Source organism: Oryzias latipes, chromosome 5 (assembly GCF_002234675.1).
Source record: "Oryzias latipes chromosome 5, ASM223467v1".
NCBI classification, from domain to species: domain Eukaryota; kingdom Metazoa; phylum Chordata; class Actinopteri; order Beloniformes; family Adrianichthyidae; genus Oryzias; species Oryzias latipes.
Window position 1 is genome coordinate 8,089,989 of NC_019863.2, and position 18,896 is coordinate 8,108,884.

The 18,896-nt window shown below is 38.1% G+C and overlaps 2 protein-coding genes across 4 annotated transcripts; both read right to left on the bottom strand.

Moving 5' to 3' along the window:
* Positions 1 to 540: 540 nt before the first annotated feature.
* tusc2 (tumor suppressor candidate 2) lies at positions 541 to 3,969 on the bottom strand. The gene is made up of 4 exons (XM_004068623.3): positions 3,852 to 3,969; positions 3,041 to 3,273; positions 1,480 to 1,600; positions 541 to 1,390 (listed from the first exon to the last, which is right to left on the bottom strand). Exons 2-4 carry the CDS (start codon positions 3,181 to 3,183, stop codon positions 1,325 to 1,327), a joined length of 330 nt encoding a protein of 109 aa, XP_004068671.1. The 5' UTR covers positions 3,184 to 3,273; positions 3,852 to 3,969; the 3' UTR covers positions 541 to 1,324.
* Positions 3,970 to 6,491: 2,522 nt separating this feature from the next.
* Positions 6,492 to 18,769, bottom strand: rassf1 (Ras association domain family member 1). Of its 3 annotated transcripts, XM_020703117.1 has the most exons (7): positions 18,514 to 18,769; positions 16,353 to 16,708; positions 13,470 to 13,594; positions 8,128 to 8,232; positions 7,759 to 8,044; positions 7,562 to 7,677; positions 6,492 to 7,477 (listed from the first exon to the last, which is right to left on the bottom strand). In XM_020703117.1, exons 2-7 carry the CDS (start codon positions 16,666 to 16,668, stop codon positions 7,331 to 7,333), a joined length of 1,095 nt encoding a protein of 364 aa, XP_020558776.1. In that variant the 5' UTR covers positions 16,669 to 16,708; positions 18,514 to 18,769; the 3' UTR covers positions 6,492 to 7,330. The 3 variants fall into 3 exon arrangements, with proteins under 3 accessions (XP_020558776.1, XP_020558778.1, XP_020558777.1); XM_020703119.2 differs by lacking the exons at positions 13,470 to 13,594; positions 16,353 to 16,708; positions 18,514 to 18,769 and adding exons at positions 9,951 to 10,151; positions 10,245 to 10,566; XM_020703118.2 differs by lacking the exons at positions 13,470 to 13,594; positions 16,353 to 16,708; positions 18,514 to 18,769 and adding an exon at positions 9,951 to 10,563.
* Positions 18,770 to 18,896: the final 127 nt, after the last annotated feature.

An 18,896-nucleotide genomic window follows, 5' to 3' on the forward strand; every position in this document is an offset into this window, starting at 1 on the left:
TTATGACAGCAGAGTTTATGATGAGAAAAATGTTCCCATTAGCAGATGAATGGAAAAGTAATTTTCTTTAAGCCGTTCTCTCTTTGCCTGCTGCTAAAATAATAATCATCTCTGCTCCTATGAAAGTGTAGAACTTGAAATGAACATTTAACTTATAAACGGCATGGTGTGGAGGCCCTTTTTGACTTTTTTCAATCATTCATCTGCAAAAGTGACGGTGGCCTTTTTTTCTTTTTTTATATTTTCTATTTCTTGTCTTTTGCTTAAGTACTATATCCTGACTGAATATGTATGTTATGTAATTTTTTTATATTTTATTGATATGCTGTAAGTTTAGTTTGAGTAATTGTTGACAGCAGGAGGGAGGTGATTGTCATGGTTCTTTTAGTTTTCTGTCATTATGTTAAAAATTCGATAAACATAATTAAACACATAAAACCATTTGTATAAGATTTTTTTGGTTGAAATAAGATGACAAATCGAAAGTAATTTGATCAAAGTAAACACCAGAATAAAAAGAAATGCACAAAAAAAACAGAATTCAATTGAACAAATCATTTATTCAAGTATTTCCAACTAAGAAATCTGTATTTACACTATATTATATTCACTAGTGCAGGTCTGAGCTCCAACAAGAGACAGACTCAGAGATGATAATACAGAAGTAATATGTACAATAACATCCACAACCCATCTCCCTTTCACAGTCAGCTGAGTCAAACATTTAACAAATTAAACTATCTTCTTCTTCCACTTTCGGCTTCTCCCATCAGGGGTCGCCACAGCGAATGAGTCGCATGGTAAATTTGGCAATGTTTTATGCCGGATGCCCTTCCTGACGCAACCTTCTCAAACCGGGCTTGGAACCGGCAGAGGTGGAGAAGGGAACAGGGAGCAGCCCGGAGTTGAACCCGGGTTTCACGGACGGAAGGCGCCGCAAACCAGCACGAGCTAAACTGGCTCCCCAACAAATTAAACTATCAATCCAACAATTTATGTACATAATTTAGGTTTTTTGACAACATTTTTTTTTCCTTGCCACAAAGTACTTTTCAACACTGCTTACATATCAGACGGATGATTAAAATACGCGATTCATCACTTCATGGAAAAGGTTGCCATAGATTTTAAAAAATACTAACATTTTTGACCACATTTAGTGTGAAACATGTAGAATTTCTGTCATTTAAGTTTAACATGACAGCTCCACGCTCTCCTCAGTATTTGGGGCCAGATTTTCAGTTTTAAAAGAAAAACATCTCAATAAATGTAGTTTTAATTGTGACCGACAGCATATCATCTCACTTCAGTCCTGGACAATTCCTTACACCTCACAGAGGACAATGGGGAAATCCACATGAATACAAGGATGGTCAAGCTTCACAATTCCCTACATAGAGAGGAAAGGAAAAACAGTTTTCATGTTCAAAATGTTCTCATCAAACATTCCCAAACCATACCCGAGTGTTCCCAGCTCACCTGTGGAATCAGGTTTTTCTGTATTCTCTTCAACTTGGATCTTTTTCTGCCATTTTTGGTCACCACTGTCTCCTCGTAGAACTCATGAGCTAGATCGCCGTCCTCGTCATAGTACAAAGAACTGTCAAAACGGAAGATAAACATTAGACTCTAATTGTCATGTCAGGTCATGTATGAGGTTTAAGAATTTAACTGTGGAAATTCTTCTTTTTTTCAATTAATTACAAAAAAGCCAAACCTTTTCTGTTCTCTAAGCTAATTATTTAAATATGTTTTTCATATTTTACAGATCTTTTTTTCTCAACAATTTATGCCTGATCCAATTTATTTCCCTTTAAAATTGCATCAGATTAGGGCTGGGCCATTAAGCCAAAAATAAAATCTCAGATATTTTAGATTAGAACCAGACTTGATTTAGGAATTTACTTGTTTTTTTTCTTCTCTTCCTCCCTTTACTTTTTTTGACAAAAATTACAAAATAAAAGAATATATTTTTGAAACAAACAGTCTTTTATTTTAACATCTCCTTTGGGAGTTAAACTGAATTCAAAGTGCAACTAAATAAAAGCTAAAACAAAAAGTTTGTAAAACAATCTGGCAGTTGTTTTGAGAGCTGCTGCTGTAGAGAGCAGAACTGCTCTCTGTTTCAGGGGTTGAAATGAATTTATCGTACTCCCACTTTTGGTAACAACAGCCTTCAAACAGGATTTGCAGCGTTGCTCCAAATCTGAAGTCACAAAAGGGAACAATTTCCATAGAACAGCAGAAACAAGCTCCTCTTTGCTAGCAGATTTTTTCGAAAATCCTGATTTTCCAAAAACAAATCTTAAAAGGAAAATTTAAATTAATCAATAAAATGGATTTATTGCCCAGCCCAACATTACATTTGGACAAAAAAAAAGAAAAAGTTGTTTAACTTTTAAAAAAAAATGAATTGCCACATTTTTTCTGCCTTTTGCTGAACCAACTATTTTGCTGAGAATTCTTGTTTTTTACCCAACCAGGTATCTGATCGTTGTGCTCCGAGTTCAGATTTTCATAAAGTAGTTGCATCCTCAAAGCAAAGTGCAGAAAAGACACAAAAAATGCTCTGCTGGTTTAAGCACTTATATATGTTTTTAAAAGGAGGCAGTGTTGGGGTGCGGCATCCTTCTTATTGAAAGAGACTGAAACAATTTCAATGTAGAATGATGAGGATTTTTTTCCCCTCCCGGAGATATTTTCAAAATTTAAAGGAAAAGCCTGAAAACAATCCGGAAGTGCACCTCAATAACTACACGGGATCAAAGTGGTTCCTGTTGGTTCCCTTGAGACAAATTCTGATTAAAAAAAATATATTAGACACATTGTGTTAACAGAAAATTTAGGACATTTATTTTGGCACAAACCATATTTTAGCCTACACAACAAATGTGTGTTACTTATAAATGAGGCACAGATATCTTAAGTAATTAACAAGCTTTTTAAATGATGCAATGTCCTTTTTCCAATAAGCCTTTTTCCCCACAGAGAAATAGTCCAGCATTAAAGAGTCCCATGTTTGCTGCTGTTTAAGAGTTACCTCCTTCTTGTGAAAACATATGGTGTTGCATTCCTGGAACCCTTTAGGCGGGCCAGAGACTGTTCGTTTCCATCACTGCCTGAATCACTTGAATTGCCTGAGAAAGGCCAGACACCTTTAACTTTGGACCCACTTCCTCCCATTCTCAGACATAAGGCATCGTTGATCTCCTCAAGAAGCTTTCGGTCAGTTTGGTACCGCGGTTCAGCTCAAATGTCTGCACAGTCGAGGACCTAAAGTGTGGACAGTTCAGGAAAAGAATTGGATGAATTCCTTTTCGTTTGGCTGCAAAAAAGAGAATTATTGGCCTTTCTTCTTAGCTAGCGCTTAACCGTCGCGTGCTAACATGGACCGCTATAGAATTTTCTAGATGATTTACTACGTAATCAATAGTTTCATCTTGTACGTATTAACTCAAAACGGGTGAGACTAATCATATATTTTTTCTTCTGAGCAGATGGAATCTTTTAGCTCAAACAAACGCTATCTGGGTCATAAAAGTAAGTAACGTTATGAGTCAAATTCAACATTAATTGACATAAACAAAAAAGCCAAGAGAACCAGCATTTATTCTGACTTTTTTAAACTATTAATCTCAGCTATTTGACTGTTGGTAACATGTTAAATAGCTGATAAGTCGCTAACGATACCTGCCTCTCTCTGTTTGGGTAACACAACCCAGTAAGCTGGCTAGCTTCGACATGCTCAGGTTAGCTTTCGTTAATGAACGATTTCCCGCTCGACATTTTGGTCTACCAAAACATAAACTCTGATAGAAACAGAAATAAAATATTAGCTCATATTATTTCACCTTTTTGTTGTATCCTTTTTGGCCTCCGTGTTCAGCCATGACTTTGTAGCCAGCTGTTTAACTAGCGCTGTTTGTTTTGATCCTAGGGAGGACGTGACGTCATAAAAATGTAGGCCATTAATTTGATAGTTTTATCTGTCAATCTTTTCAATAATATCAATTGGGTAAAAAAGCATGCCAGATAAATTTTCTATACATAACCAAATTAAAGAAATACATTAAAAAATCGACATAACATTTATCCCACCAATGTGTTTGTATTGAAATTCTCAAATAAATAACAGTAGTTTTTGTAATGATTCCCTAATAAATAAATAAATGTAAAGGTTTTTCACCTTTTCTACTTTTGTAAATTCTCCATTGAATTCTGGAACTAATCAGAACGATTTGTAAACATCAAATCAAAAAGTATTAGGAACCTTCAGCTTCTCCAGAACTCTGCTGCACGAGTTCTTACAAAGACCAGGAGGCGAGCTCACATCACCCCAATTTTAAAATCCCTGCATTGGCTCCCCATATGCTTCAGGATTGATTTTAAGATACTTTTAACCGTTTTTAAATGTCTTAACGGTCTTGCGCCTTCTTATTTATCAGATCTTTTAGTAAGATATGAACCCTGGCGGACCCTGAGATCCTCTGGCACTGGTCTGTTGACCATTCCTACTGTAAAAACTAAAACCTATGGAGAGGCTGCATTTCAGCATTATGGCCCCCGTTTGTGGAACAGTCTGCCAGAGGGCCTGAGAGCCGCAGAGAGCATTGATGCTTTTAAGAAAAGGCTCAAGACCCATCTTTTTAACCTGGCTTTTAGCTAATTTTTTACTACTTTTATTTATTTATTTATTCAGTTATTTATTTATATGTACTTTTTATTTTTATTTTATTTATTTATATATCCATTTTATCTTGTTTTATGAACTTGAACCTGATTTTTAACGTATTATTTTAATTAACTTTATTTTACTGTTTTATTGTTTTTATCAATATGTTTACTTGTTTATTCTCATTTTTATTCAATTTTATTTCCGGTGCTTCCTCAGCTGGATCCTCTCCCTCTGGGTCGGCGGCTGTTCAGCCACTGCAGCTCTAGATGGGGACCTGCATCACTGCTTAGCTGTGGTGGAGCGGTCCCCGCCTGTGATGCTGCATTTGGCTGTCTATGCGGCTGTTCACAGAGGGCGAGGTTCCATTTATCAGCGTTTCCAGCATCCTGTTTTTGTGCTCAACCTATTTCTCATTGTCCTTGCCATCACTTAAGGGGTGGGAATTGTGAAAGGAGTGATGGGGGTCTAGGTACGGGGAGGGGGGCCCTATTTATTTATTTATTTTTATTTTATTTATTTTTAATTCGTCAATGCTTGTTTTTATATTTTGTTGTGTTTTAATGTAAAGCACTTTGTGTTATATTTTTATATGAAAAGTGCTTTATAAATAAAGTTTGATTTGATTATTATTATAAATTTCAAACAAATCCTCGCATCTTTCAACTCTGATTATAAAAAGGTAGAAAATATTATTAAGTTGCTACTTCTTCAATCTTAATTATACATACATAAGTGCAGAGTAAAAAAAACAATTCCTACATTTGCTAGATTTATGATTGTTGTTTGAAGTTTATGAACATGTTAAAAATATTAGTATATCCAAGGCATGCAACACTGTGACAATATATTATTTTTTGTTTTAATGAATAACTCCCTCTTCTAATATGTATTTTGCCATGTTCCATGTTAGGCTTATTATACACTGTAATTCTTTATGTTTGGAAAAGTAACACTGGCTGTTGCTTTAGATGTTCTACATGATGATGTGGTTTAAAGGGAGAAAAGAAAAACCATCATAATCATAGACTGTAAATAATAACTGGACTGATCAAACTTTGTACTTCCCTTTTTAATCTGTGACGTTTTTTTCCTCTGTTGATTTTTCTTTGTCTTTCATTTGTTAACTTATAATTTCTTATTCAGATGACCCCTACTGTTAATTATTTTGTGTTAAAATATGTTCATTGCTTTGTTTTGGATGCACTTGTCTACATGTTCTGTAAATCTGTTTATATTCAATAAAGCTATTTATAAACATAGCTTTTTTAGCCTCTTTTATATATATATATATATATATAAATATATGTACACACATACATATATATTTACATACATATACATAGTTGTTTCACACTTTTTTGTTATGTATATAATTCCGCGTGTTAATTCACATGTGCCAATTTTCCATCATGAAAATAAAGAAAACTTTCTGAATGAGGTGTGTCCAAACTTTTGATCTGTACTATCTATAGATATATATATAGATCTATCTATATATATATATATATTTCTCTCTCTTCAGTATCAGCTTTTTCCCTTGTGGCCTGTTGCAGCTATGCTTACCTCAGCTGTGATCTTTTTCCTGCAGTCTATTTTATGCATGTTACTGCGGAAATGCACTAAACCACAACCCAGTTCTAAAAAAACAATTGTTCTGATTTATTTTGTCACATCAGCAAACTGTGCAGACATTTTTTTAAAGAGGAAATGCAAAAGTACAATTCCAGCTTGAGATGCCATGTAAATATTAAGGATAATGTTTTTTGCAGTTTGTTGCCCTTTCAAAATAAAAGCATTTACCCAGCACACAGTCTTAAGAGGATAACTTTTTTTTAATTTGTGCATAGATTCAGGGATAGTAAAAACAAACAGACAAACGCTTGGTTAAAGCAGAGGGAATAAAACAAGAACAAACAGGAATGATAAGCAAAGACAAGTGAAACAAATTTTACATTAGTTATTTAGGTTTCCAGTCAACAGCATCTTATTCCACGACTCTCTGACATTCATAAATGCATACAAATGTCCATACAGTCACAACCACAAAGTGAAAATAAAGAGTTGCACCCATCAGGGGTGTAAAGTGGACACATCAGACGTATGAGCTTCGGTAAAGTGAAAACCCTAATTCCTCTCAGCGATAAGTATCCATGGGATTCTACAAACAAATTATAACAGGAAGGCTGTTAAAACCCTGTCTTTAAAGGGGCAAAATATTAGGTTTAATTGATCTCATCAATGCCCAAACTTCACTAACTGCATTGATGATTATAGTACAGAAAAAGGGGGTTTGTGTGAATTTTTGGTGGTAAAACTCACTTCTAGCTACATCTTTACAGAGAGGTAACACTGCTGAGCTAAAGGATAATCACAATGTATCCACTGTAAAGATACAACCGTCGTGTCAAAGCCTCTGGTCCACTCAACTCATTCTCTCTGGCACATCAGACTCTCCAGGTGTACGGCACTCCTCACTTCTCGCACCACTTCACACGCACATTCGCGCTAGCGCTTCTCACGGTCTCGGGCCTGATCGCACTCTCGTTCATCGAAGAGGCGCGTTTTTCCGTTTTGTTTTTCTGGGATCGTGACATGCAGCGTTGGCTGGTTAGTCCGGCCAAGGCGTGCACGTTGACCGCCAAGTTTCTGGTGGAATCAGCCAGGAGTAGAGCCGGCTAGAGCGTCACGCATCTTGGTGCGCGCTAAAGCGTATCTCTGAATGATCTGCTTGACGTGCTCCTCTTCCTCACGCTGCAGAATGAGCAGGAAGTTCTTCAGCTCTGGCATAGAGAAGGCATGCCACTGGAAATAAAGAAAAATGAGAAACATTGGTGTAAGTAAAGTGAAAACATGGATTGTGCACCATCGTGTTCCTGTCTCACTTACATTGACTTCACCAGTTTCGTTCTCTTTAAGCACGAAGCTGAGGACTTTCTCACTGGGCCCAGAGCACAGACGCAAACGCAACGGACGCTCCTCATCAGACAGCTTACGGATATAAACTAAAAGACACACAAACAAGTTTATTACCTCACAACATTTGCTATATTGAGTAAACAGAAAACTGGACCCAATAGTCTCACCTTGATCGTGACGCTCGCTGCGCTCAAACAAGGCAAACTTGCCAGGATTGTCCACCACGGTAAACTTTTTCAGCAACGCCTCGATAACCTCCCGAGCAGAGGTACGTGAGCTTATGTGCAGATATTTGGAGGCATCCTTTGGCAGGTAGAAGGAGGTGCGGCGTTTCACACCACTGGCCCTCCTCCCACAAGCATCTTGGCTTCCTTTCTTTGGAGCGGGAACGGATACGGGTCTCGCCAGCTTGAACTGCACCTTTATGAAGCCAGTATAGGAGCCATCCTTGTTCTGTTTGAAGAGTGATCATACCAATATTACATTTAAGAAAGAAAAAAACAAACATCTTGATAAAAACGGACAGCCTAACTCACCATGTTCATGAACAGATTGCTGTTGATCTGAGCGTTGTACTCCTTCACCTTCTGGTGGATTTCAGCACTCGACAACTCCTGCTTTCCCCGTTCAGTTGTCTCATCCTGGAGGAGACATGAAGCAGTTCAGTACTAAAACACTGGAACCCCCACCAAGACACAGAAAGATAAGAGCATGCTGCACAAGAACAAACACAGAAATCAGATTAGAAAGATTAAAGGGCCTATGTGGGTCAACAACGTTTATGATAAGAGTCCATTTGAAATGTTTTCCTAAACAACTTTGCCATCACTAATTATGATTCAAAGACTTAGACTTAGAGCTGGTCCTCAGAGCACAAGGCAAAGTTGATTTTGCATGATATGGGCCCTTTAAAGTGTCCATTGAACTGAATCATACTTTCAAACAGCAAATGTGTGCTTCACTTCCTGTAAACTTTTTCACATATTTGCATATTTTAATTGCACAAATTCGAAATTAAGAAATATTGTGCTATATTTAATATTTACTAAAGAAATGGCAGCCAAACGATCAGTCGGACCTCGTCTCTCTGAGAGCAGCAGTTGCATCAGCGTCAACTTCCTGGCGACACATCAGTGGCTAACGGTGATGTCAGCCCCGTCCAATCCCCAAGTCCAACCGAAGCAAAGAGGGAGGACTCGCAGCTGTTAGTGGAGACCCAGGCTAACCGGTCTGTATTACATTCCTTCACTTGGTATTCATGTAAAAATAGCCGCCCCCCACCCCCCATACTCTCTCACAAGTGGGAGAGACAAAGCTGTTTCTTGTTTCACAGGCACATCCTGTTAAGTCAGCTGCCTCATTAACCACAAGCCCACAGGCGGTCTTTCTTTAGTCATGCATGTTAGGTCTAAAGCAACACAGTGACCGTTTCCTGTTCTAAAAATATGAACTCTATGCAGTGTAAGTTTTCTATTACACACTTTTAATCAACAGTAAAAGTTTTTGGGGAACCATTAACACCTAGTCCATGGTTCTCGATGAATGCCTTTAAACCACACAGAAGTTTCAAAAGAGCAGACCGATAAATCCCTGACAAACAAACCGTCTGTGGGGTTTTAGTGTAGATATAAGAGTGAATCCTGTAAAGGCTAAATAAACAAAAAGGAAAAAAATTGTGTCATGGTGTTTGTACAGTAAACATCCGTTTCTCAGTGTAGAAATCTGATCTCATGTTTGGGTGCAGCATGAAGAAAAAACGAGCAAACTCAAAACATCTTCTGACTCATCTGCCATTGAGAAATTTGGAAAGAGATCAGAGTGGGTGTTTGGCTGGAAACTTGAGAAGCACAAATGCGTCACTAAAAAAAAAAGCCCATTTATCAGTCATAAAAACCAAAGAGACACAAATGTGTGTGGATGTAGACATTAGCAATGCCCTGCAGGTTCCTAGCAATGGTGTAACACCAACTTATTTATTCATAACAAGAAAAAAAGGAACAGGAACTCCACCCACGAGTTAATAATAATAATAATAAACTTTGACAAAAGTTTGACAGCTTTTCTGCATCATGATCCTGCCGAGAAACCTATGAACAAATATAAACTGATTGGGATAATGTACATCAATGTCAGTGAACTCTATTTTTACACAGAAAAGGGAAACAGTAGACTAAAGCAGCAATGTGTGTGTGTGTGTGTTTGTGTGTGTGTGGAGGGTGGGGTGATTCCCTCCGCCCACATAAAGTTGGATCCACTTCCTTTTTAGACCAACTGCATCACTAATATTTTTTATACAGTTATAAATACTAGTATGTCCTCCAAATTGTTCCCTTTTCTGCCAAACTCCTGCGTTTCTCACCCGCTTAGAGTTCTCGCTGACTGGCGCTTTCCGGCTTTTGGGGAAGAAAGATGTCCGCGCGGTGAAAAACTGCTCCAACTCGGAGTCCGAGTCCTCCTCGCTGCAGTAGCCGCTGCTGGTGGAGCTTCCCCAGGTCATCTCGAAGGACGGGGTCTTGTTGTTGGGGCTGCTCGTGTCGTTTGCCATCGTTCAAACTCGCTTCTTTAGTTTCCAAGTAACAAAACTAAACGTTACACAGCGACACCGCTTGTTTAACCGAACGGTTAAGTTATTGCTAAAAGAAAGCGACGCTACCTTTTCACTGTGAGGCGAATTTTTCGGCCGCTAAAATATGTCTGTCAGACTTTCTCGGTTCCAGACAACACAAGCTGACTTTTTTTTTTCTTCTTCCTCCCCTTCTCTCAAACTACCGGCCACGTTTCCACTGTGTGCGAAACAGGATGTGTGCACAAACCCGCCCTGCCCGCCGCTTCCGGTCCCCGCCAGGCCCCGCCCACAGCCGTTGGGCTTGTTTGGAAATACACAAAAATCCGCGACGGGTCGTGATTGGACGCTGACAGGAAGTGTGACCCTCTCCATCCTCGTGCCTCCTCTTCCTCTTCATCCTTTTCATGGCAGTTTCATTCCACGTGCGAGTGTCTCTCAATATGTGGACTACATTCTGCATTTAAATTCTTATTCATATTTATAACATTTAAAAATGTTTTAATCACATTGTTCTTTAAAAACTTAGGATGCCAAAGAAAAAGGCACCTTCTGAAAAAATATTTCCTAACATAAATAATTAGAATGGTGTTGCAAACATTACTTTTTAAAAAGTCTTAAGTACTTTAAAAACTTTCTCCAATGAAAATTGTGTTTTTATCATGTTCTTGTGACATTTTTCTGATGCTGGAGGACATATAGGTAGAAAATTAAGATCAAAATTACAATTCTGAGTATTTCTTTTTTTTAACTTGTTGGGAAGACAAAAAATACTGCTTGGAAAAGCTCTTATGTAGGTGCTACATTTGGAGGGCCACGTGCTCTCTGCTCTGTTCTGATGCATCCACATGCACACAAATAAATCTTTGTTTTCCTCATTCAAGCTGGCATCTGGATCAAAACTGTACAGCTGGATAGCTCACATATTGCTCGGCATTTTCTGCACTGAAAATGTTTGGTAGTGTGAGGGACCGTAAGCTGGCAGGAGCCAGTGTAAACAGATGGATGATGGGAAGTAGGGGCAGGCTTACGCTGTGCCAATAGTTCCGCGCACAACTCAGAGGCCTCCCCGCAACTTATTTCACTATTAATATTCAGAGGCCAACGAGACACTACAATAACAAATCCATTTCTGAGTAGATGTAAAATAACATTCGTAATCTAAAATTGCATACACAGAAACCGGCGTCACACAAAAGGCGCCTAAAACCACAAAGTTACTAAAACAAAGCTACTGCAGCTCTAGAAGTCTTATTAAAAGGCCTTAGAGTCATGCCAGTAACTGTGGTTTAAGCATAAAGGACTAACAATGAGGTTTTTATCTGTTTTTATTTGGGTGAATACTTTGACCATCTTTTTTAATGTTTTGGAACAGCACATATATCATTTCAACATCTGTTGATATTTGTTTTTATTTGACTTTTAATACTTCTCCTCTACAAGGTAAAACATTGCAATTATGTCTTTCTTTATACTTCTTACTATTTTTTTTTCAAACTGAGTAAAGAAGAGGATAAGAACAGAATTCCACCCAAAAAGAGGAAGGGAGGAAACGCAACTGGAACCAGGAAGTAGTTACAATTTAGAGTAAATGAAGCAAATTAAGCGGAGGTGTGTCTCGGCTCGAGTTCACAAATCTGTTCAGTTACTTTTGAGCTACTTTTCTGACTAATGCAAGAAAAGGGAAATAATCTACATGAGTCACACTAGTCAGAGGTAATTACCTCACATTTTAAGCGGATATAAATAAATGTGTAATAAGTTCTTTTTCAGTGCTGCACAGTGCATGGTTTGAACAGGGCCAGAACCTCACAGCAAGGATTTTCTGGAGTTGTTCTGACTTTTTCCTATAATCCATTAATAAACAAAAACCTATTTTTTTCTATTAGCCCTTTGTTTGTCCGTATAAAATGATGTAAAAGGCTGGCAGCCGGTTTGAAGTAAATAAATCATCTCATCTGATATTCAACTAGCTATAGGAGAGGGGGGTATTACAAATACATACAAGTAAAGGTTTGGAGAGTGTATTACTGTGAGGAAAAGCTGAAAAAGTACGAAGAAGATTACTCAGCAGTACATTATCAGTTGGCGTTAAAGATGAAAATGCCCTTTTTTATGGTTTGCTCCCAGCAATGACTTATTTGTAATCATTACAGGTGAATTTGAGTCTTTATTTTTTACACTTTCAAAAGGACTTTTAAAGTTCTCATCAAGAAATAGGCAAGTTTTTTTCTCCTCCCCTCATTTAATGTTGCTGCCCTTTGTCAAAGGATGTAAAATTGCTTTTTGGGACAATGTTTGGACTGTAGATTATGTTCAAATTAGATCAGTGAAGTGGCTAAATAAGCTTAAAACAAACAAAGATTCCCTCTTGACTTCTGTTTTTTGACAATTAATGTGTTATTTGTGTTTTATTACATACAATATTTTTAGATTATTAAAAAAATGATTTGAAAAATCTTTAAAAAAGAGCTTCCGTCTAACTGTCCGGAAACATTTGAGGGGCATTGCTTGGGACATTGTGACAACACTTTTGTTGTAGTGACCACAAAAGCTGATCCATACCTTGCATGAAAAGTGTTTCCTGTCATGTTTTGGGTTTCACATAACAAAGCGAGCTGCAAACTCACCCGCTTCCCCTTTCAGATCAGCTGGTGTCTGTCACCACCTTTACCATTTAGTTCTGACAGAGACGTGAAACCTTTAAAGCTGCAAAATCAAATAAAATGTATGACATCTTTTAGTGTCATTGAATTTACTTCAAATATTTTGGTTTTAGCAACAGTTATAATCTGATAATAAAGTCCAATTAGGAACCAAATATATGTAGTATGTAATACAAAGAAAAGCGGCTTAAAAAAGTCCAGATTTTTGGTTAAAAAAAAAAAAACAATCGTATAAAAGTATGGCGGTAACTTATAATGAAGTGAAAATAAAAGGCTGAAGGGAAATGTACATTTGGTGATCGTATATTAAGAAAAAGTACAAGTAAAGGTGACTTGAGACCTGGCTGACTCCCTTCAATTTGAACAGGAAGTGCTTATTCTTTCTAAAAAGCTGGCATTATTTTTATTTAAAGAAGACCAATGAATGATTGTTTTGCTCCAGCTGTGTGCCCCAAAATAGTTCAGTCACAAAATAAAAGTAAAGACATCTTACAAAGTATTTATCAACTAAAATTGATACCATCTTCTTTTTGTTGACAGAAAAATCCCAGAACCGATGTTTTTGTGACATCCAAATTTCTGTTTTTGACCGTTACAGTGATGAAACTTCACCAGAAAACCTAATCAGCTGCTGCAATCATGAACATACCACATTTGTGTCTGTCTCAATGGTGTGCTCCACTACTCCAATGTAATCCACCGCGCTGCTGTGCTCCGAGCTACAGTCCAGCTGGATCAGGGCACGACAGCGGTAGTGGCATGTGAATCTGCAGTCTGTAAAACAACATCAATAGGTAAAGGGTATATAAAGGTATGAAAAATACAATATGTTTAATATACATTTTATATATATATATACAGAGAGAGAGAGAGATCAACTGTCTATGTATATTTAAACTGTAGTCAGTCATAAGGAAATATTCTCTTTTAGGTTTGGGTTGTACTGAAACTGATTTCAATATTGGGAGAATTTCCCCTTGAGAGAATAATATTGTTCTATTATATTCTACTCTATTCTATTCTATTCTCTTTTATTGCTCTACATCTTTTAAAGTACATTTTTGTGCTTATGAAAAATAAATGTTAACCACCCATTCCAATGAAAATAGTGTTTTCTTTGTTCAAATTGTTGTGAATCAGGAGCAGACGAAAAAATGCCAACTGAAATGGGGGGCTAAAGTCTCCCTTCTGCGCCACATTCTTATGCCTCCACTCCCAGACAAAGGGATACATTAACGTCTTAATTTTCCTCATCCCAACTGCCATCTGGCTCAACACTGTATGGCTGGATAGCTCTGATTTTGCTCGCCATTTTTGTTGCAACAGTAATTTTAAGTTGGGGCTATGACGGGCTGTAAGTTAGCAGAAGAGAGTGTAAACAATGGGATGATGGGAAATAAGGACAGGCTTACTACACGCCAAGAGTCTTGTGAACAACTAAGGTGAATATCTGCAGAAACTACAGCCTAGAAAATGACACAGGTTTTTTTGATTTAGGCTAAAAACGGCATAATCATAATGTAAAAAAAAACACTGGAAACGCTTTTACAATAGATCATTAGTTGACTGGAGTAGGACTTTAAGATTATTGTGATTGTTTTGTTTTTGTGTGTTTTCCCTTTTGGCTTTTCCCATCAGGGGTCGCCACAGCGAATGAGTCGCATGGTAAACTTGGCAATGTTTTATGCCGGATGCCCTTCCTGACGCAACCCTCTCAAAGCAACTGGGCGTGGGGCTGGCACAGAGGTAGAGAAGGGAACAGGGAGCAGCCCGGAGTCGAACCCTGGTTCCACGGATGGAAGGCGCCGCAAACCAGCACGAGCTAAACCAGCTCCCCTAAGATTATTGTGATTCTAATCTTAAAAAAAACATTATTGTGATTCTTTATGTGTGGTTGCAGGTCTGCAATTAGGACCTAAACTGAGGCACAAACCATAAAACCACTTAAACAGTTGCTATATCATCTACATTTTTGCCATGTTGCAAAAATTAAAAGCATTACTAGCAGTTGTTCAGGTTTAAAGTTGTTGTTGTTCATCGTTTGGCACATCCCATCAGGGGTTGCCACAATTCGCACAGGTGGTTTGGAAGGGTTTTTTTATGCTGGATGCCCTTCATTACACAAACCTGGGTTTTTAAGGCACAGAGAGACCCAGATAGGCAGCAGCGTGAAGGGTCTTGCCTAATGACCCACACTGGATTTTAGATCATTGCACGCCCCGGGAGGCAAACCCTGTGACCGTCCTGCATCCAGCCAAGTGAGCTAACCAAACCCCAGTTGTTCAGGTTGACAGTTCAACTCCAAATGTGATTTTATCTATTGTAAAAGTGTTCCCAATGGTCTTTTAATTCTGATTATGCCGTTTTTAGCCAAAATAAAATAAAAACTGTCGTTTTTCTAGGACATAGTTTCTGCAGAGCGGCAGTATTTCATCAGAAATTTCCCCTCTTAGTTGTGGGCAGCACTGTTGGCGCGGAAGTAACCTTCCGCTGATATCCCATTCTATCTTTATTTACACTCTCCTCTGCTAGCTTATTACACCTCACAACCTAACATACCAGTGCAACAAAAATGGCGAGCAAAATCAGAGCTATCCAGCCGTACAGTGTTGAGCCAGATGGCAGCTCGGATGAGGAAAATTAAGACGTTAGTGTATCTGTTTGTCTGCAAGTGGAGGCATAAGAATGTGGCGGAGAAGGGAGACTTTAGCCCCCCCTTTCAAATGGCATCTTTTTGTCTGCTCCTGATTCACAACAATTTGAATAAAGAAGTACTCAGAAATGTAGTTTATATGTCCCCCATTGTGGGAAAAATGCATCAAGAACACCCCAAAACACAGTTTTGATTGGAGTGGGTCTTTAAAGACCTTGACCTGGATTGAGCAGCAAGTAGCTCCAGAACAATGATGAGTTTACTTTCAGAAACTAGGGTGATATTAGGTCTGAAGATAATTTTGATTATTATTTGGGGAAAACTTTAGAGTCCTTCCAAATTCCAAAGACAACTTTGGCAATTGAATCGGTTAGTTCAAAAGATGATTTTTCAAAATAGAGATATTATATGATCTATGGTCTTGAAGGGAAAAGCTATCTGATTATGTGCAAAAAATTCCCAAGTCCGTTGTAATATATTTACAATGCTTAACATTTAAAATGCATCAAGTGCAAAATTCCTGGACTTGGGCCTCTCTTGCATGGGTTTAGCTTTATCCCATAGATGGCAGGACTAGTTATCCAATATGGCAGCGCCCCTGTTTAATTCAAGAAGGGCCCAAGTCCAGATACTTTAGTTTGCTAGTCCTCGGAAATTCTAAAAATGAGGTGCTTCATATTATAGCGTTTGTAAGCTATGAACTGGTGCTAAATCTGGGTAAAGTTTTAATCACTTGGTGTAGCCTCCCTTTAAGCTATGCAATTAAAATCCTTTCCTGGAAAAACAAACCTCTTGGACTTGGGCCCCTTTTGAACTAACCGATTCAATTCTAACGTTTGCTCGTACACAGACACACAAATGTCCCAGAGGCCAACTCACTGACACACTGCAGACTCTGCTTGTAGAGGCCCCAGATGAAGTCTCCACACAGGTCACACCACGTGGGCTGAGCGTGGCTGCAGGGTTGGAAGTTGTGTCCTTCTCCTTTCTCCTCGGGGATCCGGGGGTCATGGGCGCTGCTCAGGACCCTGATGATGCCCACTCGGCTCAGCAGGTCCGGGACCCTCCCCGGACTGATCCTTAAGGCATTCGTCCTCTCCAGGCGTGGAGGTGAGCACGGTGACCGCGTGCCCGTCAGCTCCAGCTGCTCTCTCGACCTCAGGTCACGGAGCTCAATGAACTCCCCCCAAGACATTGTGTTGCTCAGTGTCAAAGTCAGGGTTCCTCCATTGTCGCTGGCAGATCAAAAAGACACATTCATGTAGTCGAATGAAGGCAGAAAGACTTGAAATTTGTTGTTGAGAATCCAACACTTCTCTATTTGTGTGTGAAACACGATCCTTTACTCTGTAACTAAAAGGGTTAGGGTTTTAAAGTAATATGTGCGCGAACATCCAGTTCACAAGGTTTCTCTACTGTGTTTACATTTTTTAAACCAAATTTGCAGGATTGCTGATAAAATTTGAAAATGAATTGATCCATCCATCTTCTGTAAACACTACACTGCAAACTATTTCATACTTGCAAAGATTGAAAACCTTGTTTTTAGACATTCCAGATATTTGATCAGATTTTAAGTTGTTTTTATTTATCTCTGCTCCACACATGTACAAGCTTTTCTCAAAATCAAGAATTTTTCAACTCATTGAGCTACGATCAAGAAATAAGCAAAACTTATATTGAAGCAGTAGGCTTCCATACTGTCGCTCCACACTCTTGACAATAGAAAAACTTGATATAAGACTCAGAAAAACTCAAACTGCAATGTCATTTTTGGTTCAGTTTTAATGATGTTATTTTAAAGTTCAATAAAATTTGACAATTTAGACTGCAATTTGTTGTCATTATTTAGAAAACAAAAATTTAGATTTATGCTCTAGGCATACATGCTAGTTTTAGATTTTACGAGGATTTATTAAGATGGGCAAACATGTACTAAGATCAGATTCTTATGCCGTTCACATTTTGTTCAAAAATGACTCATTTCCACTCATTATACTAGTTTTTTGTCACTTTGATCTACATGGTTTTACAATTAGGTAAATTATTTTCTGAGAACTTGCAAAAAATATGAATTACTGAGCTGCATAACATTAAGTTTTGAAGTATTTCTATCGAACATTTAGCTTTTCTGCTTATCTTTCCCTTTTCGAATGCTTGTGGAAGTTCTTCTTTCGAGATTATGATATAAGATTTCATGTAAAGTGAAGTGCTGCATGAACAGACCTTGTTTAAAGAAGATTTCTCATTATTTCTGTCTTGCAAGAAAAATAATCTTTTTAAGAAAGTTTTTCAATAGCCAAAATAATTTTAAATTGAGAAAATCTATTTTAGTGACTTAAATTTTTTTTCTTCTCAAAATAAGAATTCTAAGGCTGTTTTTCTTTACGACAGAGTTTTAGGGCCAATTTACTATATATATATATATTTTTTCTTTTCTTTTTACATATATATTTTTGGTGGCCCTAAAACTCTGTCATACTTTTTAGCCAATAGGCAGGGTTTTCATTTATTTATTTTTATTTTTGCTCATTTAAAATAATTTCTTCAAAATATTTCAATATTAACGTGTCACACGAAAAACGTTTCCTGTACAACGTTTTCAAGCAAAAAATCCGTTTTCGGTTGAGTTTTTCATGTGGAAATGATTAACTGTGTTAGTGAAAGTCCCACTTTCACTACTAAGTGAAAACTTAAATAACTTAAAATTGTTTTAGGATGAAAAGAAAAAATGAGAATTTCATCAAGCTGTATGTGAAGTTGTTATTAGAAATTACATTGAATTGGCCGTAAAATATAAAACTGCAAGTTGTTTTAGTTTGTTAAATGGAAAAAAAACAGGCTGACCCTACACACTATTTTGAATGAATTTAACATCTTTATGTATCCTTTTTATGAATCTCTTTATTGTCTTTGCTGAAAACACTGCAAAACCGAATAAGAATCCGCGTGTAAATGAAAGGGAAAAAGAATGAGTTTACAAGTCCACAGAAGTTACTTTACTGGAACTTTGTCGCGTGAAATTCAAAGTTGAACTCACAGAAAGAAAGAGAAAGAGCGTGAAAATCCGCCCCGTGGCCGCCGCTTGCTTCGTGTCGGAGCCTCTTCCGTCAGAACATCTGCTCCTCCGCGGGCACCGGAGGCGTGCAGCCGGGGCCACGCTTCTGGAAACCACCGATCATCATCATCATCATCCGCAGCCTTAGTTCTCCAGAGCAAACACGACAGCTGACGGCAACATCCGAAGAGTGACGGAGACTCTGCAGCTCCGTCAAACTACAGAGGGAGGAAGCGGAGAGTCAAGAGAAGGAGTGAAAGATGAGACCGGGGCGCGCAGACATCCGGAATGTCTTCATGTCGGGGGGTGTTTCTGAGCGTGGAATTGTCGAATAGATGCTGTAGAGCTTTTCCTTCGCGTGTGCA

Excerpts from the sequence above, each read along its gene's own strand:
- tusc2 (XM_004068623.3), bottom strand. The coding sequence starts at position 3,183 with ATGGGAGGAAGTGGGTCCAAAGTTAAAGGTGTCTGGCCTTTCTCAGGC. Across the intron at positions 1,601-3,040 it reads TATGTTTTCACAAGAAGGAG|TTCTTTGTACTATGACGAGG; the intron begins GTAACTCTTAAA and ends CCGTTTTGACAG. Across the intron at positions 1,391-1,479 it reads AGAAAAACCTGATTCCACAG|GGAATTGTGAAGCTTGACCA; the intron begins GTGAGCTGGGAA and ends CTCTCTATGTAG.
- rassf1 (XM_020703117.1), bottom strand. The coding sequence starts at position 16,668 with ATGTCTTGGGGGGAGTTCATTGAGCTCCGTGACCTGAGGTCGAGAGAG. Across the intron at positions 13,595-16,352 it reads GCAGAGTCTGCAGTGTGTCA|ACTGCAGATTCACATGCCAC; the intron begins GTGAGTTGGCCT and ends GTTGTTTTACAG. Across the intron at positions 7,478-7,561 it reads ACGAAACTGGTGAAGTCAAT|TGGCATGCCTTCTCTATGCC; the intron begins GTAAGTGAGACA and ends CTTTATTTCCAG.